The following is a 24,390-nucleotide window of genomic DNA, read 5'->3' as shown; positions in this document are numbered from 1 at the left end:
AAAGAACTGGGTCATGTGGGAGCCAACACTGTTTAAAAGGGAGAGCCGCCCGCTTTCTCCTGGAAGAAGCACTTGTGGGTTGACTGTCACTTCCAAACCTTCTTTTCTACGTCACTTCTCAGAAGGGGCACTTTGCTCTAACTCCCCCGTGGGACCCACCCAGCACTGGGGCCGAGGATCCTTGGATGTTGCGGCTCTGAGCTGGGAGGGGGAGCTAGCACACCGACTTCAAGAAGCCTGTTTTCACAGCTGATCTAGTAATTCTGAGGAACAGGTGCTTTTAAAGAAGCATGTGAAAGAATCTCCTGCAGGAGAGCTCACTCTGCAGGGAAAGTCACGCAGGAGAGCGAAAAGTGGTTTCCCAACTTCCACGCGGCGCGCGAACCGGGGAGGGCACAGACGGCCGAAGAGTTTGAGAAAGGCCTGCATCTCCCTGAAAGACTTCCCGCAACCCTATGTCCCACCACTATCCCAGGCGCACACGTGAGGCTCAGCAAAGCGTGCCACCTGCCGGGGTCCCTGCAAACTAAACCCGGAGTGGAGAACGGCGGAAAACACTTCGGGGGAGGAGGAGACACAAGTCTCCTGGGGCCTGGCCTGGGGTCTATCCCTTCGGCTCTCCTCGCTTCTCGGAGGCGCCGAGTGCAGGGCGCAGCGAGCCCGGATCTCAAAAGTCTTGGGCCGAAGAAGTGCGAGCCGACAGGGAAGGGCAGGGCAAGGCAAGGCAGGGCAGGGCAGGGCAGGGCAAAGCAGAGCCAGGCAGAGCAAAGCCGAGCCCCGCCAGCCGGCGGATAGGCTCTGGGCACGCGGGACGGGCGGCAGCAGGGCGCGCCCTCGCTCTCTCTGGCGCGGCGTGGCGCCCCGGTGGGGATGGGAAGAGTCGGGGAACTCACAGCCGCTTGTCCTCCGGCTGCAACTGCCAGTGCATGGCGAGCGAGAAGCCGAAGAGGCTCCCGGGATCCCCCGATTTCCGGATCACGTTGTCCTCGCGGGTATCCAGGTTGAAAGCTGTGCTCAGCCGGGCCAGAAGCCCTGCGGACAGGTAGAGCAAGCACAACTGGCCGGCGACCGCCATGGGCGCGCGCGGTGGGAGGGACCCGCGGAGCTGCTACGGCCTCTGTGCGCGCGGGCTCGGGGCCGGGGCCGGGCTCCCTGGCGCGCCGCTGTGGCCACTTGGCCTGGGTCGCCCCTGCGCGCGGCCCCACCCCCGGCCGGCTCGCGCTCTCTGTCCGGCAGCTCCCCCACGCCGGTAGCTAGCAGCCGCTCAATGAGCCCGTTGTTCTCTGGAGACTCTCCGGCGTTTTATCGAGTGACGGGGACTCCAGCCCCGCCCCGCCCCGCCCCACCCCTCCCTAGGCCCCGCCCGCCACACGCACCTTCCTCGCCGGCCCCGCCCCACAGGGGCGCGCCGGCCACAGCCCTCCCACCTTCCCCGCCACCTGCCCGGAAGCGTCCCGGAGCCCTGCAAGGCTGAGTCTTCCTACCTGTCATTGAAAGGCCGGCCGAGGTTCCTGAATCCAGCAGTTCTCCGAGCCTCGAGGCTGACTTGCAAAGACTTACCATTCTCCAAGAGTTCAAGACGCGCCTAACTGTGCCCAGCTCTTGGGGTTGGGTTGATGCTCCCTAGGGACCCAAGCGCAGAAAACGTTGCGCTGGTACACACTTCCGTAATGCTGTACTACTTAAAAGTACACTCATCTGTTTCATTCAATCCTAGAAGTGGGTTTCTCTTTGCTGATAAGGTAAAAAAAAAAAAAAGTCAACTAAGATTTGGTGGGAAGAACCCCTAGGTAGGGAGCGCTGAATCTTTCTATATTGGGCCCTGGAGCTCAACTATTGTCCCCTTTTCTTACCCCAGATGTCCTACATAGATAAGAGACAGCTAGAGGTCCACGTGGGTGGCTTGAAGGCTTGAGTCTCTCGGGCATGGGGTGGGGCTTTCCAGGGAGGTGTTGGCTTTTGAGACATGTTTATGTTAGGATAGAAAAACTTGTTTCAGGGACAATCAGAATTTGGCTGAGGACAAACAGTGTACATTTTGGTGAACCATTTTTTTTTATTACCCTCTGACTTTAGCTTAGCAGTTTTTTTCCTTATGAATGTAGAGACAGCGAACCACAAAAGCAGGAGACTATGTGTCAGCAACCCAGTTATCAGTAGGAAATATTATTTTCTCTGGAAAAGTTGGTTGTTGCGGATGTTTCAAATTACAGTTGTTATTAGGTAGCCACTCTGCCAGATCTTGATGTATATCAATAAAGAAGCAATATACTATTATAGAAAACATGTTAACATTTTGACATGCTTTAATATAATCAGTTTTCTTCTTAAAATCATGTACAGTTGTGCCTGGGGTCTTGGTTTTCGGTAACTTGATAAAGGGGCTTTGTTCTATTCTATCTCCTATCGATGAGTTAAAACATTCTGACCAAAAGCAACCTGGGGAGCAAAGGGTTTGTTCTATCTTACATTTCTAGGTAACAGTCTATCACTGAGGGACTCGGGACAGGAACCTGCAGTAGAGGCCATGGATGAACACTGCTTACTGGTGTGCTCCCTCTGGCTGTGTTGAGCCAACTCTCTTATACAAGCCAAGACTGCCCAGGGCTGGGTAACAGTCACAGTAGGCTCTACACTCCTGAAGCAGGATAGGGGCCTTTCCTTGGAACCTAACGTCCACACATAGGAAACGGAAGCAGGGTGCAGTCCCAAGGAAGACCCAAAGTGTCCTTCTACATCTGTACCAAGAGAACAGCCGGAGCTGCTCAGAAAAGCTGTGTGAACGTCATATGGGATCTTTACAGGTGGCAGCAGCTGCCAGAGTTGGGTCCCCAGGAGATGTGCCACTTCCCACCAAACACTAATCTTAGTGCTAGCCCAGGGTGAGACATAATGGATCTAAATGCAATCTCGAAGATCACAGAGTATGAACAGCACTTCTGAAGGATGTTGAGAAACCGTTGGAAATGACACGTAGGAAATGTCAGCAGTGTGATTTTTTTAATGCGTGTTAGTCACTGCCGTTTTCTTCTCTCATGTTTAGCACCTACTATCCCTGAGAGACAGGTCGAATGGGTGATGATCGGGCATAATGAATCTCAAGGTCATGGTCACCTTCTTGATTTCAATCCTCGAGTTGACATTTAAGCATTTAATCCCAAGGTAGTTCTCGGCCAGGAGCCAGTGATGTAGCTGCCGTGTTGCTGAAATACTTCTGAGCTGGTTAGAAAAGCTGTGTCTGACAGCCAAGCCCTGCACATGTGTCCAAGATCCATCAGATTCTGCTCAACTCCAAGCCCTGGTACTTCATCTGCTCCCTCTAGGGGGTCATGCTCAAGTCATGTTAGCCAATGGCCATTCTGAGCATGCCTCCTCCTTCTGAGGCTAATTCTAGACTTCGGAGCACCGGTCCGTCTCTTCCTTAGACATATTTGACGAGCAACATATGAATGGTCATTGTTGCCTTCTTGATGTCAATCCTCAAGTTGACATCTGCATTACATTAAATTAAATTTAAGTATTACAAATGCACAGTGCAGATCGAACGATACTTGTAGAGACGAAACGCCGTCTGAAGAAGAGGGACGAGATGCTTGTCCCGGGATGTGCCTGCATTGGGTGAGAAACTATCAGTCATTGTGCTTGCTTTCCACAGTTGTTGTGCCTGTTTCCCACCTGTTACCTGCCTAGGAAGGCAAGCATCCTTGGTGTTGATTCAAATTCTCAGACTCCTAACAGAATCTCTTTGAAGAGTGTCATTGCTTCCTCTGGAAATCACAAGGCTGGCCGTGAACTTCCATAGATAGTTGAAGATGACTTTGAACGCGTTATCCTCTTGACTCCACCACCAAGTGCTTCAGTTACAGGTGGGACTGTGTCACTAATCCCAGCTTTTCTTTCTTTCTTTCTTTCTCTCTTTCTTTCTTTCTCTCTCTCTCTTTCTTTCTTTCTTTCTTTTTTCCTTGAGTTTTTATTTATTTTTATTTATTTTTTATTGGAAATATTTCTTTATTAACATTCCAAATGTTATTCCCTTTCCCAGTTTCCTGTCCGTAAGCTCCCTATCCCTTCCACCTTCCCCATAAGGGTGTTTCCCCCCACCATCCATCCTCCTTTACTACTCCCCCCCAACATTCCCCTGCACTGGAGGTCCAACCTTGGCAGGACCAAGGGCTTCCCCTACCCCTGGTGCCCAACAAGGCTATTCTCTGCTACATATGTAGTTGGAGCCCTGGGTCAGTCCATGTATAATCTTTGGGTAGTGATTTAGTCCCTGGAAGCGCTGGTTGGTTGGCATTGTTGTTCTTATGGGGTTGCAAGCCCCTTCAGCTCTTTCAGTCCTTTCTCTAATTCCTCCAATGGGGGTCCCGTTCTCAGTTCAGTTGTTTGCTGCTAGTGTTTGCCTCTGTATTTGACACGCTCTGGTTGTGTCTCTCGGGTTTTCTTTTTTCTTTTTGATTGTTTGGTGGTTTGGTTGTTTGTTTGGTTTGGTTTGATTTTTTTGGTTTTGGTTTTGAAGCGAGGGTTTCTCTGCGTAGCCCTGGCTGTCTTGGAACTCAGCCTAAAGACCAGTCCTATAGACCTGGAACTCAGAGATCCTGCCTCTCTGATCCCACTGAGCCCAAGTGCTGGGATTGAAGACCTGTGCCACCACCACCTTGTTTATTTACAGTTTTTTAGTCAGCTTGAGACTCAGTTATTATTTCCATTCCAAGACTGAGTTGGATATAATACACTGGGAAGTTATAAAATAGAGGTTAAAGGTCATTCTGTACCCACTGAGGATATTGCAGTCTCTGGGGCCGAGTGATGAAAGGAACTGAGACCCTTAAGAATTATGAGGTAAAAACAGAGGGAGAGAAGCTCTTAGATTTAGTGGGGGAAAGTTGAGACAGAAAGGTCTGTCACTGGTTGCAAATTGATGTAGGAATAGGAGTGCCCAGCCTACTGTGGATGTTACCAATCCTAGGCAGTTGTCCTGTGTTATATATGAGAGCTGGCTGAGAGAAAGAGACAAGAGACAGAAGGAGATAAATAGGTGTACAGACGGAGAGGATGGTGTTAAGATTTCAAACCTCGGGGTTGGGGATTTAGCTCAGTGGTAGAGCGCTTGCCTAGGAAGCGCAAGGCCCTGGGTTCAATCCCCAGCTCCGAAAAAAAGAACCAAAAAAAAAAAAAGATTTCAAACCTCATGATACAGGCTTACTGAGCATCCAGATCAGTATGTGTGAGTGAGTGTGTGTCCATGTGTCTGTGTACATTTCTATAGAAAACATACGCATTGCAAAAAGAGGCTCTGTAAATTTAGTTACCTGAGAAAACTACTTTGTTTAAATGAAGGCTCAGGAGGATTTCTATGAATTGGAGGCCAGCCTGGGCTACATAGCACAAGCCTGTCTCAATCCCTCCCCTTCTCTAAAAAGGCTTAGAAAACAGAAAGAAATATGAGAGTCTAATTATACTATCTTAGAAGAAACTTTTACATACTGAAAATCTTCACTGAAAAGGCAGTGAGCGCTACGAGTAGAGATGTTCACTCAAACGAGAGTTTTGGAATTCTTAGTTTTAGTGGTATCTTAGTTTTACCTGTATACTTGCCAGATAAAAATGTTATTTATTTAATATCTCACCATTGGTAGGGGAATTTTCAGCTATTGCTAAAGTACTGGTCAGCCATTACTTTAGAGAAGAACTGAGACTCTGTGTGTTGTATCCAATATGGTCTCTGCTTCCTGGGAACCTGAATCACTTTGCTTTAGAGAATATCCTATTTGCTGCTTTCATGCAGCATAGAAATCCTCACATGCCAGTGAAACATTTTAACTCAAGCTCACATTTCCTGGGATTCCTTCAAAGTGAGGTCATGTGTCAGAGGTTAGCACAGTCTGTGGGACCCTGTCCTTGCCTCACTTCCTGCCTCTGCCTTATACTAACCATGTGGCCATTTTTCATTTTCTCAGCTGTGCGGGGGGGGGGGGGGGGGGGGATGACCTGCCTCACAGGTACCTTGCTGTAGAAGGGATTAACAGAGTTGAAGAAACATAATGTGTTCATAAGGTCCCACTAGAGCCAACCTCCACTCAGGCTCCCGCTTTCCCATGTGACAGCTTTCAGGAGCTAGGCATCCTGACCCATATTGTAACTTTGTGAATGAAAACTAGACATTGAACCGTTTCAAATGAGGCTATTCTCAGTGACATGAAGTTGTCTCATCGTGCCTTTTTTCTCTTTAGGAAAGAGAAAAGTGTTAGGAAGTTTTCTCTTCCATACTGAACTGTAATACTTTTAAGTTGTTGTATTTGGTATTTTATAGGTTACATCATTCCTTTGTTAAGTGGCTTAGTTACTTATTAGTTGTTATACATTGTATCTCACTGAAACAAACATCTCTTTGGTTGAAGTCAGGAGAATCTCCCTGCCAGCTGTCCCTATTTTTAACACCCAGATCTATTTTAAAGTAAATTGCCCTTGAATGTTTCTAATTCATTTACAATGAGGTCATTAAAATGTTATAGACTGCAGAGTATTTCATGGTGCCATTTTAGGGTGAGAGTCTCCCCCCCCCCCCTCCAGAGAAATTTTCTAAGCCAGGAAGCTACATTTACCAGCTAGAAACAAATTTAAAGCTTAAATGAGCAAGTTCCCAACTCTGAGATGAGATCTCCACATGGCAAACTTGGTTCTCCAGCCCAGACACTCACTATTAGAAAGAAACAGGAAGCTGTAAGTTTCTCGTGTCCTGCATAGTACAATCTTGAAAAGGCTAAGAATGAGTTATTTTGGTTTTAACTCATCGAAGGGAAAAAAATTATTTGCTGGGTGAGTCAGCATCTTGTCTCCATGACAAACTGAGCAAACGGCCTAAGGAAGGATTTATCTTGGTTTACAGTTCAGAGGCTCCAGTCCCTGGTTTGTTGACTTCATTGTTTCTGACGAAGCAGAGCTTTGAGATGCAAGGGTGTGGGAAGCACAACTTTGGACTTCATGACTACCCGGAAGTGGGACAGAGAGGGTCCAGAAGTACCTTCTTGGGAGCAAGAAGTAGCCCCAAGGACAAGTCCCCACTGACCCACTTCTTCTGAGTAGGCCCCACCCCCATAGGATTCTACCACCTCCAAATAACTCCATCGAATTATGAATCCATCAGTGGCTAAATCTGAACTTCAGGACCCCTTTGCTTCTCAATGATTGAACCAGCTGGGGAGCAGGCCTTGGAACACGTGAGCTTCCGAGTTGGAGTCAGATCTAAAGCAATATGTGCTTTCTACAAAAATGTGCTGATGGGAGAGGGGGATAGTAAAAGACGGGTTGATGGTGGGTAAGTAGTCTCTGTCATGTGTGTTAGTTCAGGGTAGGCAGCTAAGCCTCACCCACTGCCCACCTCGGAGCCTGGAACAAACAACCTCTCTAGCTCTCACGTCTCTTCCCTTTTCTCTTCTGTTTTATAATTTATTTTTATTTTATGTGCATTGGTGTTTTACCTGCAGGTATGTCTGTGTGGGGTTGTCAGAAGCCCTGGAAATGTTACAGACTGGTGTGAGCTATTGTGTGGGTGCTGGAAATTGAACCTGGATCCTTGGAAGAGCAACCAGCGGTGCTTAACCACTGAGCCATCTCCTCAGGCCCCAGTTTTCTTTCCTTTTGAGAAAATGTTGGACTTCGGTTTATATTTATTTAAGTGTGTGCTTGTGCACTGTGTGTGTGGAGGCACCTGTGGAGTCTAGATGAGAGGGCCAGGTCTCTGGAGAACTGGAGTTACAGGTGCGCCACCTGACTGGGCCAAAGCCCAGTCTTCTACAAGAGCAGGAAGAGCTCGAAACCCCTGCCTTGTCACTCCCGCCCCTTAAGACTCAGGATTCTAATCTGTAAAATGTTCTGAATGCCTACCTCACCAGATTGTGAGGGAATTAAGTGAGATTCCATATGGGAGATGTGTAGCCCAGCATTGACTCTTAAATACTTGCTGAATACAGCAGTAGCTGTGAAAACAAAGGAACAGAAAGCACCTTAACAAAGAAAGCGGGAGACTTCGATCTTCGGGCTTTAAACACTGACACTATAGGAATGCGATCACTTAGAGCCACAGTTCTCTCCTCTAAACGGACAGTAGGAACCGTTCTCTGTGGTTAGAGCTTGCAAACAGCCCCTATCCTATTCTCGGTGCCTGCGGTTGAGTAGCAACAAGCTTGTGCTTCTCTCTGGTTCTGGACAGTTTCCTCTGTCTCGCCAGTGTTTGTGGAAGCAACAAGGTACACTGAATTTGGCACCATAGATGCGGAGGAGAATGTTGCCCAGGGGAAGAGCGGGCTAGGAGGCCTGGTGGGAGAAAGAGGTGAGAGCAGAAGGACTTTCCCAAGCAACTCCTGAATCTTCCTCTTTTCACAGTTTGGTCAGAGGAAGACTTTATGTGACGAATTGTTCACTGCCAATGGAAAACTCATCGTCGGTCGACATTTTCTTTGGTGATTTATGTTCATAATACACACTGCTGCAGACACTGAAGAAGCTTATGCTACTAAAAGAACGCTCTATTGTGCAGAGAAATCAGACCTCTCACCTTCACATGCCTTCAGGATCTTTGCATCTGAAGCTGGGTGTGAAGACACGGGCCTCAAATCCTAGCGCTCATGAGCTGGAGACAGGAGGAACAGAGTTCGAGGCTGCCCTCAGTAGATAGTGTAAGTCCACTTGGGCTACAAGGGACCCTGTCTCAGAAAACAGAAATTAAAAAAATCAAACAAACAAACAAAAAAACAAAAGAATCTGGAAAGCAAGCCACTTGCTTGTGAGTGATTAAGCACCTACTAGGTACTTAGTGGGTATCTTCTGCAGGCGCCTTAATGAAACATTCAGAGGCAACTCAATGGGTTCTGCAATGTGGACTGCTTAGAACAAGTAACAAAGAGGGAAGAATGGGAGAGCCGGACCACTGGCTAGCTCAGCATGTCCCTGTAACAATGGCTTTGCTGTCCCCAACCACATGACCAAAAGCAGGGCCCAAACGTTTCTATATTAGATGATGCATTTCTGGCCATTCCCTGGTGACAAAGGAGAGAACTTGACTCACTGATGTTTGTATCACGTTTTAGTTTCAAAAATCTGTAGAAGTCAGGGCATAGTGGAGCATGTTTGCAATGCTAGCTCTTAGAAGGTGGAGGCAGGGGGATCAGGAATTCAAGGTCATCCTTGGCTCTGTGACAAGGCAACCCAGGCTAAGTGAGACAGTCTCAAAAGCAAAACAAGGAACAAAAGTCTATAGAAACCCTGAATCTGGTACGTCTGCTCAAGGCCAGTGTCCTCAGCCTATGCCTACAGACATTGACACTGGGATGTCTGTAAAGAGAAGCTGCCTGTATCTGACCAAATTAAGAGCCAGGATTTCCAGACTTCTGACTTCATAAGCCAGCCCACCCCCTCAGGCCCCTCTTCAGCCTTGGCAGTCAAATAGTCCACTGAGACCCCATTTCCTGCTTCCAAACAAGGAGTTGTACTGGATTCCCAAGTGTGATCTTGATCCAGTGTGTTTTCTGACAGGAAATTAAAAAAAGCCACCAGCAACGTGTTAGGTTGGGGCCATTTGCATATAAACGAATGCTCCTCCATCTATCTTCCTGCTCAGAGCAGGATAGAAACTTAGGAAGCCCCATTGGGATGTGTGCCATCCTAGAACCAGAGGGGACTTTTCCAGCCTGGAACAGTCCTAGGAACAAGAGCCTCCAGCCATTGTTCTAGAACTTTACCTTCCTCAAACCATTATAAATGACTCATCTGTAAGTGGGAGTAAAGAACTGGACACAGGGACAGTTACCTCTTTGAGTCTGAAGGGCTAGAATTGCCTTATTTACACTCTGTAAGTGACCAGAATGCCATGTATTTCTTTGAGTTCTAAAAAGGGCTGGCTAGGGCAAGCTAAGGATAGCTCTCAGAGGTTATAAACAATTTCTATCTGGGTTTGTTTGGCTTTTTTTTTGAGACAGGACCTTACTGTGTAGCCCAGGTTGCCTTCATGCTTATGACCTTCCTGAACCTTCTCAGTGCTGGGATTACTGGAATGTAGGAGAGCTGCCATCACACCCAGGCTCCATCTATATTTTTTAAACCATTAAAATTCAGGGAAAAGTGTTATGTATTATTTTATAAATGTATTCCAAAATTCAAATAACTTCAATTAACTATATACACATGTATCTGTGTGTGCACGTGTGCATGTGCGTGTGCGTGTGTTCCAGTTATTTTTCCACCTAGGATAAAAATTCTGAGAGAGCTGGGGGAGGGGTGGCAAAATGCCATTGATCCCAGCACTCAAGAGCAGAAGCAGGTGGGTCTCTATGAGTTCAAGGCCAGCCTGGTTTACAGAGTGAGTTCCAGGACAGCCAGGGCTCCACAGAGAAACCCTGTCTCAAATAACAAAACAAAATAAAAATTCAGAGAGAAAGATCCTCAGTAAGTACACATCCTATCTATCTATCTATCTATCTATCTATCTATCTATCTATCTATCTATTGATTGATCGATCTATTGATCTATTAATCTATCCAATCTCTCCATTCTTAGGTCATCATAGTCCTTGGTACCTCCAGTTGAGCGCTGTGTATCTATTTACGTGTCTTCATGCTATAACCATGTCCGTTTCTTGGAACTGGGGACCACATAAGTCCCATTTGTATCCACAGTGCCAAAAACCAGGCTGGAACATAACAGTTACACCTAAGGCTGAGCAATGATGAGGTTGGTAAGATGCTCGACTGGTAAAAGTGCTTGTCCGGAAAGCCTGAACACCTGAGGTTGTGGTTCCTGGAACCCATGAAAGGTAGAAAGAGGAACTGACTCCCCGAAATTGTCTTCTGGCCTCCACACACACTCGGCAGCAGGAATGCACCCACACACCATGCGCCCACACACAGTAATAACAAACACGACTTTTGAAAATGAGTGACTATTAAGGGCTTTCACTAGTCATTTTTATACGGAGACTCTTGAGTTGGTGGTGGGATTGTTGTCTGTTTCAGGAAATGAATCCCCACTGCATTCTATGCTTAGAGTGGAACATGGCCAACTGTACACTGTATCCGAAAGGCATAGCGTCCGTCCTTTTGGACAGTAGTCCCTAAGGAAGTGGAAAGCCCCAATTCAAGTCAGCCAATAGCATCAGGGCCTTAGTCCTCTGAAGTTATCATCCAGCTAAAAATTAAAAGGTGCCCGGGAAAAAGTGGAAGCAGAGCTAATTATCTGGAGTGGGAATTCTCAGCAGAGAGTTTGGAGAGTTTGAATGGAGAGTAGAAAAGGTGAGGATGCATTTAAAAAAAAGGGGGCGGGCACCATGTCTGCAAATCTAGAAGTCCTTTGAACAAGGCAGCAGGATCCTGGGAGGGTCAGTATTGCTTCTGCTGTCCCAGAGCTCACAGAGCTGCTGCCTCCACTTCCAATCCCATTCCTTCCTCATCACCCAAGGTCAACACATGGAGGCTGGACGTAGGAAGGAAATGGTTCAAATGGTCGACTCCCCAGACGTCCCTCACTGATCACCCTACCCAACAGCAAATCACTGGACCTGTCTGTCACAAGTGCATAGGCCTGAATGGAAGGAAGCTTGTCAACGGTTCCTGGATGGAGATCTGCTGTGAGTCTCAGAGCAATGTGACTGAGGTCTGTGACCTCGAAGGACACTACAGATGGGATTTTCTGTTGCAGTGACAAGACTGAAGGGAACGGGCTTCACGTCCCACCTGCGGTGTGGTACGATATCATTCAATGCCACAGAATCCCGGGGACCCACGTCATAAACAAAGTAGTGGGGCCACAGAAATAAGATGGTGGGCCATGAGGAAGAGTAACAGGGGCATGCAATGTGCTAGTCCCAGAGTTGAAGCCAGACTCAATTTTTTTGGTGATTTACTCAAGGCTGATAGTAACAATTCCAAGCAAGTGTTGTCTATTCCAAAGCTGTGTGGTTACCCTGACTCATGCGTTCGCCTTAATGGATCTTGCAAATGTTACTAAATATTATTAGGTACTTAGTGTTTATTGGGATTAAAAGCCAAGATGTCGGGAAGAGGGGCCTCAACTGACCCAAATTTAGTGCTTTTGTTCTCAGAGAAACTTAAACCAAGCCTGGCAAGAAATACAGAATCTTTTGAATAAGAAACATGCCTTTTCCCCTTGGGGCTATGTAAAGGATTCTTAAGAATTTCCTTCTATCTTTTTCCCATTAATGGGTAAGAGATTTGAAAAGTACTGGATTCTTTTTCTCAGGCCACAAGAAGAGAGCTGCAGCAATCTGGTTGGACACGGATGATACTTATTTATTCTCTGAGTTTCCACCTCTCGTCTCTAACCTGAACTGGCCTTGGAGGAATAAACATGGAAGAAATTTTCTTTTCATTTTCTTTTTTCCTTTTCCTTTTTCGCTTTTGTTTTTGTTTCAAGGCAGGATTTCACTATAGCTCTGGCTGCCACAGAACTCACTGGTAGATCAGGTTGGCCTCAAATGCCTAGAGCTCAGCCTGCCTCTGCCTCCTGAGTGCTGGGCCATTATGCCTGGCTTGTGGAGGAGATTTTCAAGTAAATGGTCTTAAAACTTACACCCGGAACTCCTGGAACACTGAGTCTTAAACTCCAAACCAGCATCTAAGGAGCCCACTTCCCACGGTTGAGTAGATGTAAACAATTCAGAATGGGAGAGACCCCCCACCCCCACCCCCAAGCACAGCCTACCAGTTCTTATTGATCATGCCAGGATCTTGACAGTGGAGCTATCTTGGACCCCATAAGTGTGCCTAGCTACGGACTTAATACCGCTGGGTCACCATGGATGATACTAAACAGATCAGAAGAGTCACCCAGCCAAACCCTACCTGAATATCAGACCCATAGAATTGTAGGGATTAATAAAATGATTGTTTCAAGCCATCTATTTCCAGGGCAGCTTATGATGAAGCAGTGGGTCTCCAAAACAGAAGCAGTCCAGTGTTCCCATAAGGGGGACCTCTCTGTGGGACAGTATCAGCCTCTATTCCATTGGCCACTTCCTCTGCCATTTTCACAGAGGGATTAAGTCCATAGTGCTAGGCTAAAGTAGACTGAGCTGTGGAGCGATGCTGTCCGAGAAATGTTATTGCTTATCCTTGTGAAAAAGTGACTAGAAAGAGTTTGGAGATAGCGATTTCACGGCTGCATGACTAGTAGAATCAAAGCCTGTGCTGATGGGGTAGGCTTTGCTCAGTTTCCCTCAGTCTCTAGCTTAGGGTCGGCTGAGAGAACTGGAGACAAATGCCAACTATGCTCCTCATTGTGTGGTGGGTGACGGCTTCCACAGACCCCCCACAGTGCTACCCACTTCACTTTTAAAGAGTTTTGTTCTTGCCCTTACTGTATCTAAGTCAAGCACATCCATGATCACATGCCAGGGAGATGACTCGGCCAGTAAAGCACTTTCTGCACAAGCATGAAGACCTGAGTTTGAATTTCCAGCACTCACACAAATAGGTAGTATGGCATAGTACATCTGTAACCCTAGTAACAAAGCAGGCTACAGACAGGCAGATCCCTGAAACCCATTACCCAGGCAGCCCAACCCAAGGTCCAGTGAAAAACCCTGTCTCAGCAAGTAAGATGGACACAAAGGGCACAGTGGCACATACCTTTAATCCCAGGGGTTACGGATCAAAGACAAACGGATCTTGGGGAGTTTAAAGCCAGCCTGGTCTACATGGTGACTTCCAGGACAGCCCTGCAAAAAATTGCAGACTTCGTGGTTAACAGGAAGGCAAATCCCCGAATATCATTTCAGCACAGAAACCAAAGAGTGCAGCACGAGGCAGTGGTCGAGAAAACGTCCATGATCCTCACAGAAGCCTCCCTCTTCATTAAACAACTTGTGTGTTTTCCCTCTGCAGCTCTCATTTTGTGAAAGGCTTCGCTGCCTTCTGTGTGCCATGAGCAGACAAGCTTATCGAAATGAACTGTGAATCTAATCAGTTTGGCACTGGGGTTTCGTGGGAGCCATGGAGACAATGGCTGGAGTTGTGTTCAGCTTCACTGACTCCAACTGATTCCCAGTTTGGTTCATTTGTGCAGAACAGTTGGAGATACAAAGCCAAGAGAGCTTCATTTCCAGAGAGCGGCTCTACCAGAGGCATGAGCTGTTGGTTCTCCATGAGGTTCACTGTCCAAGCTCCCACTTCGTCATTTTATCTATGATAAAGCACCTCTTTAGCTTCCTCAATTTCCTTTTATTTCCCCAACAGTCAGTATTTCTAAGGAGGCTCTGGCAACCGTGTTTCGAAACTTGAATCCTAAGGAGACAGAAACAGAGAGCTCGCCTCTACAGCAGCGACTGAAGTGTTGCATATTCATGAAGTGATGAGCCACTTGTTTTTAAGGCGTACACGTAATGCCCCATAATACTTCTGAAAGTGGGACTTGCTTTCAGTTCTATGTCTCACTGGCGCGCATCTACAAAAGCAGCCAGTTTAGAACATGAAGTTCGCTCTCCAGACTGGAAAGTTGAGGAGGCTACAGCGCGGGAGCCCCCCTCGTCCGCAGTCTCCTGAACCGCACACGCTTAGCTTCCAAATGGAAAAATGAATGGCTATTCACCACAGTTCCATCAGGAATGCCAGGTTCCCATCATTCCCCGGTACTGGGAAAAATACTGTGTTAATTTAGGGAACTTTCTGGCCCTGGGCATCTCGTATTTATACTCTAGCGGAAGCCTCAAGCGGAAGTGAGTGGAGCTGATATTCGCCTTGTCTCCTCTTGTCCCTTTTTGTCCACGAGAAGGGGGAACGCGCGTGTTCTTGAAATTAGCAAATGTGAAAACATTTCACGCTAAGCAAAATGCTTACCACCAGTTCTGAGAGACTGACTACAGAGTCAGTGATGAGTCCTTCTGCTATGAACCCTCCGTGAGACGAATATTTTGAGTGTGGCAGAGCCAGGGAGCAGAACCTTTACAACCAAGTCCAAGATGACCACAAGAAGCACCACATTTCATTGTTGAGCAGGCTGTTGACAGTTCCCAAACTTGAATCCAAGAGTTCAAGCTGTATCTATTCTGGCACAGACTTTCCCACCAATAAACTAAACTGACAGCTTCAAGTCACTGTATCTAAAAGTAATGGGAGTGTGTGCACAGAGAATGAAATCATTACAAGATTCAAAACATTTGCTTTGTGAAATACTTCATATTGAATTAGGGACATTTTAACTGGAATAAATTAAATTAAGTCTTCACTTTGGAGGACAACAAAAACCATGCAATTGCTCTCAATTTGATCCTAGGCAGTTGAAAATATTCATATCAGAAAAGTTTCTCATATATATATACATACACACACACACACACACACACACACACATATATATATATATGTATATATATATATATATATATATATATATATATATATATATTTTGCACCTGAACTTTATAAGACTCCCCCCTTTTTTCTTTATGGTATAAAAAAATCCATTTGTATTTTCTCAACAAAGAACACTCCATTATCAAATTCGTGGAATTTGATAATTAAAATTAGTTTAGGCAGTATGACTGACACTCAGTGGTAGAGTATGTACTGAGCACACACACAGTCTTAGATTTGAGTCACATGTTCACAGAAAAGGAAAAGGTTTTAAATCAATTATAATAATAAGAACTAACATCTGTAAGGTTTTTCTGCACAATATATACTGTTCAAAACACCTTAGATTAAAAAAAAAACACCTTAGATTGTAAATTAGTGTATTTTTTAAAATCTCCACATTATCCTGTACTATATACTGTATGTATATATAATATACATGTTAACAACAGTAACATATAACATGTATAGTATATGTAAACATATATGCACTATATATGTAAACATATGTGTATATGTAATATATATGTAAACATATATATATAATATATATGTGTGTGCACTGTTAATGATCTCATCTTATACATTAGAGAAGTGAAGAGCATCAGGGGTTTAAGAGTCCCCGTGGTTCAGAAGCACTGGCGAGCACACACAGCTAAAGTGTACTTTGAAGGAAATTGAGTGGCTAGATCCTTAGTTCTCAACTATTGCTAGTAAAGAGAGAGTTAATGGCAGGAAGCAGGAAGCAGAAACCTATACCAAAGTCTGAGTTTGTTTCAGGAGAAACTTGAAGTGTACATGTCTCTCAGCTCTCCTATAGCCACCCCTGTAAAGGAACTTAGACCTTGGCATATCATGCTATACATAAAATAGAAACATGTAATTAATTATTCATCTACCCGAGTAATAGTATTTAATTAGGTTTTTGTTTGTTTGTTTGTTTGTTTGTTTGTATTTTATTTAAAGATGGCAAAGGAACTATATGATACTCGTGGCTTAAAGTTTTTGATATAGGAATTCTGAAGGTCAGAGAAACTTGCTGCTACCAGACACTACAGAGCTAACATAAAGTCCAATGCTGTGTGTGTTATCTTGAGGAAACTAAGGCCCGTGGAGAATGATGAACAGAATCAGAACCAAGTAGTCCTTCTCCTTCATCTCAGCCAATGTCTTCCCCAGAAAACCCAGTTAGGACAGAAAGTAGCCTTCTTCTCCACAGCAACCCAACCCCTGGGAGCCTGTTGGGTCCTGTAGTAGACAACCGTCATGGATCTATCTGCCCAGAAACCAGGAAGCTGCAGAGGAAATGCTTGGTGGAGGTGAAGCAGCTCAGGGCCAGCACTTAGGCCTCCCCACTCGGGCTGCACTCTCTGCTTTCACAGGATACAGTGACCGAGTTCCTTGCCAGGCAGTGTACCATAATACTTCCCGACCCAGGAGCTCGGATAAAAAGAAACATTAAAACCCAGCCTTCTTGTTCGTAGACAAAGGCTCTCCCTGGTTTGTATTCTCTGGGTCCTCTGGGTCCTCCTAACATCCATCGACTCAGATGGACGTATCCTAATGCGCCTTGAATCTAGTTTAATATTTTTTTTTACAAGTGAATAAAATTACTTTAAAGGAAAACAGTGCTGCTTTGTAAGATATGAGTCACATACTCATTATAAAACAAAGAAACTTGGACAATAGAAGTATCTGAAACAGAAAGTGACATTTTCTACCATGTCCAATACCACTCCCTTGAGATAAGCATTGTTAACTGTTAGATTTACATCCTCTCCTTTGTGCATATCAGAGGATATTTATAAATATTTGGCTTTCCAACTTTGACTGATGTCAAAAAAGCTCCCTCCTAGAAATCGAAAGTCAGACTTCTTCCTTGCAGAGTGTTAAACCCCATTCTGGCGAGCCTACATATACAGACCATAAGTACAGGATGAAGATGGACTGACTAGGCTTCCACAGGTTACCTCAGCCATGCAGACAGCTCAAGTCTGATCACTTAAAAGCAGGACTTAGCTCTTAGATATGTCACTAATACAAGGTATGGAATGTTCTTCCAGTTCTGGCTAGTCTGCTGAGTTTCAGAAGGGCCTCAAGTACAGGGAAGCCGTGTGTGTGTGTGTGTGTGTGTGTGTGTGTGTGTGTGTGTGTGTGTGTGTGTGTGTGTGTGTGTGTGTGTTCGGTACTCATTATTACCGTATTTAACACTCACAAATTGAATTTGCACAACCTCTCTGGTGGCCTATACTCTGGCGATTTCTTTTGGTTAGAACTGTAATTATAGCTAAGGTGATGTTTTCTTGCTGTTTTAGGGAGGTGGCTAGAACTTAGTGTGATGTAAAAAAAAAAATCTCTCCAGTCTCTCTATGACTAAGAGAAGTTCCCACCCAGATACCTGAGGGTTGTGCCTCCACATGCCACAGCTGAGGCAATGTATCCTCAGGTGCTATTTATCTGCAGGGCTCCACAGGCTGCTGAGGGACTTGGGGGGGAAACCAGAAGCTTCCCACGGTAAGCATTTGCCCCTCCGAGAGCCTATAATTAGAAGAGGTAACACCAAGAGGCTTGGTTCTCTTCGTCTCTGATTATCAGCTTCCAGTTGGAGCCCTGTAGTTGAATAGGGAAGGCCTGTGGGGTGAGGTGCAGAAAACCCTGCACTTAGCACAAGTCCCAGATGACGCTCTCCTCACTGTGGCCTGAGATATGAAGACGTTTGATCCAGCCATCCTCACAAAACAGGCAAAGTCAAAGGGGTGGTTTACGTTATTGCATCCAGTACACCATCTTGGGCACAACGTTGACCTCTGACCTGAATCTCATCCCCACTTTTACTGCATCCTCTGTGTCCGCCTCAGTGGATTCACCTTCAGCATAGGGTCAACAACGCTTGTCTCGACAGCAGGCGTAGTGCCAGCAGTTGGTGCTGAAATACAGATGAATTGCTTGTTTGGAACAACTACAAAAGGACCCCCCCCCCCAGTTTCTGCTACTATATTTAGACAAGAAACCAACAAACAATTACTACTTCAAACAAGGTAGGGTGTCATTTCTCAAACTGAGATGAATACGCTCTGAACGAGAGCAGGTAAACCTGGGGCTTTCCTCTGGACCATGATCTAAGAAAAGAAATCCAAGAACGTTCCAGGCCACCGGGATGACCAGCTTGTAACCATATGCCGCCTGGAGTTCATTATCTGCAATTTCAAAAGGAAATTGTGTTAAACTGTTGAAGCCACATTGTACACAGTGTTGTATACGGGACATGCTAAACTGACCGGACAACTCATCAGTAGATAAAAACAGAGTATGGGCACTGACAGCCAGGAAGAGAGCGGTGGCAGTCCGTCAGATTCAAGATCAGAAGAATCAGTCACCGACTGAAGTGTGAAACAGACACGGCTTCCTATTGTTCAACCCCACAGAAGCACTTTAGATTTGAGAGAATGCCATCTGTCACAGTTACATATCGCTCGTTTGAATTTATGGATCCTAAAATTATGAGTGTTTAAAATAGATTTTGGGCTAGGGGCACAACTCGGCAAACGTTCAAAAAATATTTACTTTTATTATTCTATTTGTGTGCGTTTATCTTTGTGGTACGTGCACATATGTGTGTGTGTGCATTCTGCATGTGTGTGGACATATATATGAGTTCGAGTACAATTATCTGTGACTGCATATGGAGACCCAAGGTTGGTGCCAGGAATAATCTTGCGTACTCTTCCAGCTTATTCTTTGAGGCCAAGTCACCCACAGCTCCCCATATGGACATAGATAGTCTAGCCACCTTGTTCTGGGGACCCACTGTCTCTGCCTTGGAAGCTATGATTATAAGAAGGCTGCTAAGCCCACCCAGAATTTTATGTGGGTTCTGAGGATCTGAACTCAGTCCTCACCCTTGCCAAGTGCTTGAGCCTCTTATCCCTTCCCAAGTCATGCAACATTTATTTTAATTAGTAAACACAGTAACGGGTTTCCTAGTGGGGTCAGTTGCAAACTAGTTCGGTGGTTGGGCATTTTGGTTGATTCCCACCAATCTTGCTGGCCACCATCCCTTATCACTCCCATGGGCCCCCCAGCATTCTCTGTTCCATTTTTTATATCACATGTGTTCTATTATCCTCCCCAACCCTTTCTCTTTAAGATTCTTTCCCATCTATCTCCGAGGCTCCTTCCTAGTTTCTTGGCCTCCACTTGCATTCACACCCACGTAAATGCACATGCACAGCAATTAGAAGCAGGGATCTGCATGTGGGCTAGAACGTGCGGCATTCGTCTTTCCGAGTCTCCTTTGATGAGTTTTAAGTAGAGATTTGAAGCTTATAGAGTTCCCTAATATCGGTTTTCTTTTTATTGAACATTTTTCAAATACTCATTTACTTTCTCATCAAACATTATACACCAACTTACGTTATAGGCCTGGTGCAAGTGTTAGGAGTAGCAGTCAATCTATCTGTTTCTGTAAGAATATCATGTTGAGAGTAGCTGGAGAGATGGCTCAGCAGTGAAGAGCACAGGTGCTTTTCCAGAGAACCCATGCACCAAGCATACATGCAGTGCATAGACATACATGCAAGTAAAACACGCATACACGTAAAAGCAAGTAGATATTTAAAAAGAGAGTCCCGGAGCATTGAAAACAAAGTTAAACGAGGGAAAATATATATTTTCCCATGTATTTAAATTTGCTATTACACACACACACACACACACACACACACACACACACACACCCCAAAAACAAAATAAGGAACAATGATGAACAAAATCATTGCCTTTTGCCTACATCTAGGCTGGCACGGCTAAGTGTTGTTTCGTTATATATAGTGTTAGAGAGCCGAAACCAGACCAGCTGAGCATGGTGGTGCACTCCCAGCACTCGGGAGGCAGAGGCAGGCAGATCTCTTGTGAGTTTGAGGCCAGCCTCATCTACATTGTGAGTTCCAGGACAGGCAGAGCTAGATGAGGACGCTGCCTGGAAAAGCCAAATCAACCAAACAAGCAAGCAAAATGCTGTAAACTGGGTGGCTTCCAAACAACAGACATTTCTTTTTCTAGAAGCTAGGGACAAGCCAGGTCCATCATCCGGTGAGAACTTGGTGCTCACAGAACTTGGTGGGCGTGGAGGAGACAGAGAGGAGAGAAATCCAATGGATGGATCTTTATTTTATCACACTTCATATCTTCATATAGAAACAGTATTGACTGACATAACTGATGTCTGCTGCCTATTCATTCCGATAACTGGCTACTTCATAGTCCTTTTCGCTCAAGTCCCTCTAGCAGACAAAGCCAGTTTAAGTGATGTCATCTGTTCAGAAAGGTTTCAACGCACTTATTTTGGTTACACTTGCATTCAATTTTTTAATGTAATGTTTGTCATAATATAAATATCTGGAGATACGACTGACTGGTAAAGCCGTCGTCTCGGAGCGACGTACCTGGGGCGACATACCCAACTACTCCAGGGCTTTCGTCTTAATCTGACGCACGGAGTTTCTCGGTCACTTCTCTCGGTTTAGACAATCTCCTAACAGATGCCTATTATCTACAGAAGAAATTATTTTAAAATTAAATATTCGCACCATACTAAATAGCGTGTTACAGAACAGGAACGGAGGCGGTCGTCAGGCTTTCTGTGGTATTGGTTTCATCAGGCGTCGTGATAACACTGAGTGACAGTGGGCTGTGCCCATCTCCAAACAGTGACAGGTCAGAAGGAATCTGGTCACTGCTCACTGCCGGGGCCATGTCAAGCTTGGCTTTTGGAGCCCGGGAACCCAGGCATTTTTGTTCCGTTTGCTCACTGCTCTGGCCCAAGGAAATGAGTTGGATGATTGCCCTCTTTTTTTTTTTTTTCAGAGATGCCATAGATTAATTTTAAAGACTTTCTTTCATCTACATAACAGAATGAGTTCAGATAGCCTTTTAAGCTATTATCTGCACTTAAGAACTTTGTGCGGGGAAAGTCATACCAGCCATACAAAAGGGGCCTGTTAGGAACACTGAACAATGAGAGCTTGACATTTTTTTCTCCTTCTGCCTCCAGAAGAAAAAAAAACCAAAGCAACTATTTTATTGCATTTATGTCTTTCATAGAAGAATGTGGGGTGATATTTATACACCAGCAAACTGCATGGAAAGGCCTGAGCGAAGGCACTTGTTCTGGGCGAGGAGAAGAGAGGGGAATCCAATGAATGCCTTCATTCCCATTGGGTTGCAGATAACTTTGTGATCTCGTAGGCGCTCAGGCTGCATGCTTATTTAAATGTGAGAAAAATAAGTTCTACGGTATAGGTGAAGAGCATCAGGGAGGCAGACGTTGGAAACGGTGTGCAATGTATTTCACATTCTGGCCGAAAGTGTCGCTGCATATATACATATTTTAAACAACAAAAAAAATTAAATTTTAAGAATGACTTTGCTCTCCCAGGTAAATGGCTCTTGGTTACATTTTCACTTCTGTTTCCGCCCCCGACTTTATTGATTTTGGTTGAGCGTGTGTGCACATTCTTGGAATAGAAATTGCTCTAATTAAAAACCGCCTGAGCCAGAGAGGGTGCCGTGGCTCAGGAAGCCCTACTCTTAGCTCAGCAGAGAGAGCAGTTGGTGGAAGGGTTTCATGTCCTGCTTGCCCTTCCAAGGGAGCTGCGGTTTCTCCAGGACAATCTCTTCTTTGAACGTGACATGAAAACACATTAGTGCTCTTTTAGGAACAAAGAAATATACATAGGAAATAGAGACATTGTTTTATCAGAACCTCATCTTCTACACTGACGTAAGCTGGCTGGAAATAAAAGCGTCCCCTTCCGAGAGGAAGGTGGCTTGGGTCTGGTTTCTCCATACTTACCACTTCTACTAAGTCCACTGGACTTGAGAAATAAGTAGACGCCTGGACCCACTTCTTCCTTGCTTGGGTACAATCTAATCTTTCCTATAACTGGCCAGGTTACAAATGCTAACCACACCATAGGCAGGAATGGCTGCCACATAACTAGAGCTTCTGTTGGTCTCCTTTATCTGCACTGCATGTGACACATTTAACCAGATTGAAATGGATCCAGCCTCGTTCCAAGCGAGGGAGAGTTTTCACTGTTGAAAACAGGAAAGAATCTTCCCTCATCTTGTCCTACAGAGAGAGGTCTGAGACAGCCAAGGATGTCTCTCTCCATCAGTCTACTGACCCTGGTGGTTCATCATTTGCCCGAGGTAACCTCTCTAGCATCCCCCTTCTGAGGCACTCTCTAGTTTCTTTTCTTCTGGATCCTCTTCTTGGATTCCATTTCTGACTCTTTCCTACCAGTGTGGACCCGATGCCACCTTATCCCTATCCTTGGACCAAACACTAGCCCCACTCACTTGTATCAACCACTCTGAGGTTTTGGCTCTAAGTCTCCTTCCGTTCTCCAGCAAAGACATAACTCAGGACAAGAGGACTGTGAAACACAGGGAACACCCAGACTGTGTTCACTGACTCTGGGTTTGTTTTATTAATCTTAAGAGCAGGAAGTCTAGTTGTGCTATTGTTTCAATTGTCTGGAACCCAGGGATATTTAAGGAACATCCAAGCCAAGTGTTGACAAAAGTCACATGGCTTTAATTACTATTAAAAGAACCAAGTTCTGCAGGAGATACAAACAAACAGGAGTGGAACAATCTTCCATTCATCTCCTAGGGAGAGGTATGTTTACAGATCTTTTTCTACACTTATTGACCACCTACTGCAGAATTCAGTAACTGAAATTACTGGTAACAGAAATTAATAGAGGCACAGTCAGTTACCACAGGAACTTCAGAGGAAGTGAGGCATGTCCCCAGATGGCAGTGGGGCATTGAAAGATATGTGTGCCAAGGGTGGCATGGACCCAAGGATAAGCTTAAGAGACACTGAGTCCCCTGAGCATTCTTAGAGACGCTCTATGTATGTTCCAGACACTAAGAACAGAGCTGAAAAGATCCCTGTTTTCCAGCAGTTTCCTAATTACAAGGTTAGTAAAAAAGCAAATAGGCATGTGAAAAAACAAAAACAAACAAACAAACAAACAAACAAAAAACCGTAGCAATGGCCAACAGGGGATAATATGGGTACAATGGGGCTCAGAGTTGGGGTTCAAAGCACATGTGACACTCAAGACTGTTCACTGCCCCACTGGACCAGACTCCCACAGTTTACACAGCCCCCTAAATGGCCGTGATGTTTCTAGGCCAATGTGGACAGTGGGGAGCTTCCTGGAGGACGTGAGGCCTGAGTAGACACTTGAGGACAAGTGTAACCTGGCAAGAAAAAGGCATTTCAGACAGAGATATCAGCACAAGGAGATATTTAGCGATTTGAAAGTCCCAGACACGTCCTTGGGATGTGACATTCCTTGACCACACACCCCTGGGGAGCATACGTTGGGGCTTATCAGAAGCAAGACCCTGCGGGAGCGACGTGTAAAGATAGCCACAACTCAGAACACACACACACACACACACACACACACACACACACACACACACACACACAGAAGCTGTCACTAACCAGGAGCCCAAGACACACCCAGTGATGAAAACCAACAAGGGAGCCAAGGATGAAAAGGGAGAGGAGACTGGTAAGTTAAGAAAAGCAAGCCAAGAACAGAGGGTGAGAAGAAGAAAGACTGCCTCAGGAGATTTCCTACAAATCAAACAACAAACTGCTCTGTTCTTGTGAGTGATGTGGCTGAGCACATGTGACCAGGGCCGCCTAACAGAGAGCTGACGACCCCCTTCACCCCTGGGGCTTGCTGCAGTCTTCCTCAAGGGAGCATTTCTTTCAAGGAATAAGGGCAAAAGATGCAGGGCAGGTACAGGACTGTGTGTCTCCTTTTTACCTTTCGTATGCCACCTGTGGGGGATGGTGAAGTGCACATGGGTTGGCCTCAGGACTTCCTGGTGGAGGTGTACAGGGGAGTTCTTCTGTACCTGGCTTGCAACGCCCTAACAACCATTGTCTCTGTCCATGAGAAATGAAGGGCTCCTGGATTCCCCTGTCATTTGAGC

General features: G+C 45.5%; 1 protein-coding gene across 5 annotated transcripts in view; it reads right to left on the bottom strand.

Annotated features, from left to right (window-relative positions):
• The window catches only part of Itga6 (integrin subunit alpha 6), an 84,909-nt gene extending 70,606 nt beyond the window's left edge, over window positions 1-14,303 (bottom strand). Inside the window, exons 1-3 of one of the 5 annotated variants that reach the window (XM_063282995.1) lie at window positions 13,642-14,303; window positions 8,558-8,705; window positions 894-1,623 (exon numbers count right to left, since the gene is read on the bottom strand). In XM_063282995.1, the coding sequence (XP_063139065.1) occupies window positions 894-1,075 (182 nt within the window). In that variant the 5' untranslated portion in view covers window positions 1,076-1,623; window positions 8,558-8,705; window positions 13,642-14,303. Of the gene's footprint in view, window positions 1-893; window positions 1,735-8,557; window positions 8,706-13,641 lie in introns of those variants that run through there. The other 4 variants (XM_039104096.2, XM_039104095.2, XM_039104097.2 and 1 more) reach the window with 4 other exon arrangements.
• Between the last annotated feature and the right edge of the window lie 10,087 nt (window positions 14,304-24,390).

Source organism: Rattus norvegicus, chromosome 3 (genome assembly GCF_036323735.1).
Source record: "Rattus norvegicus strain BN/NHsdMcwi chromosome 3, GRCr8, whole genome shotgun sequence".
Classification (NCBI taxonomy): Eukaryota; Metazoa; Chordata; class Mammalia; order Rodentia; family Muridae; genus Rattus; species Rattus norvegicus.
Note: the sequence above shows the minus strand (reverse complement) of the source record. Positions and strands in the feature narration are given on the sequence as shown.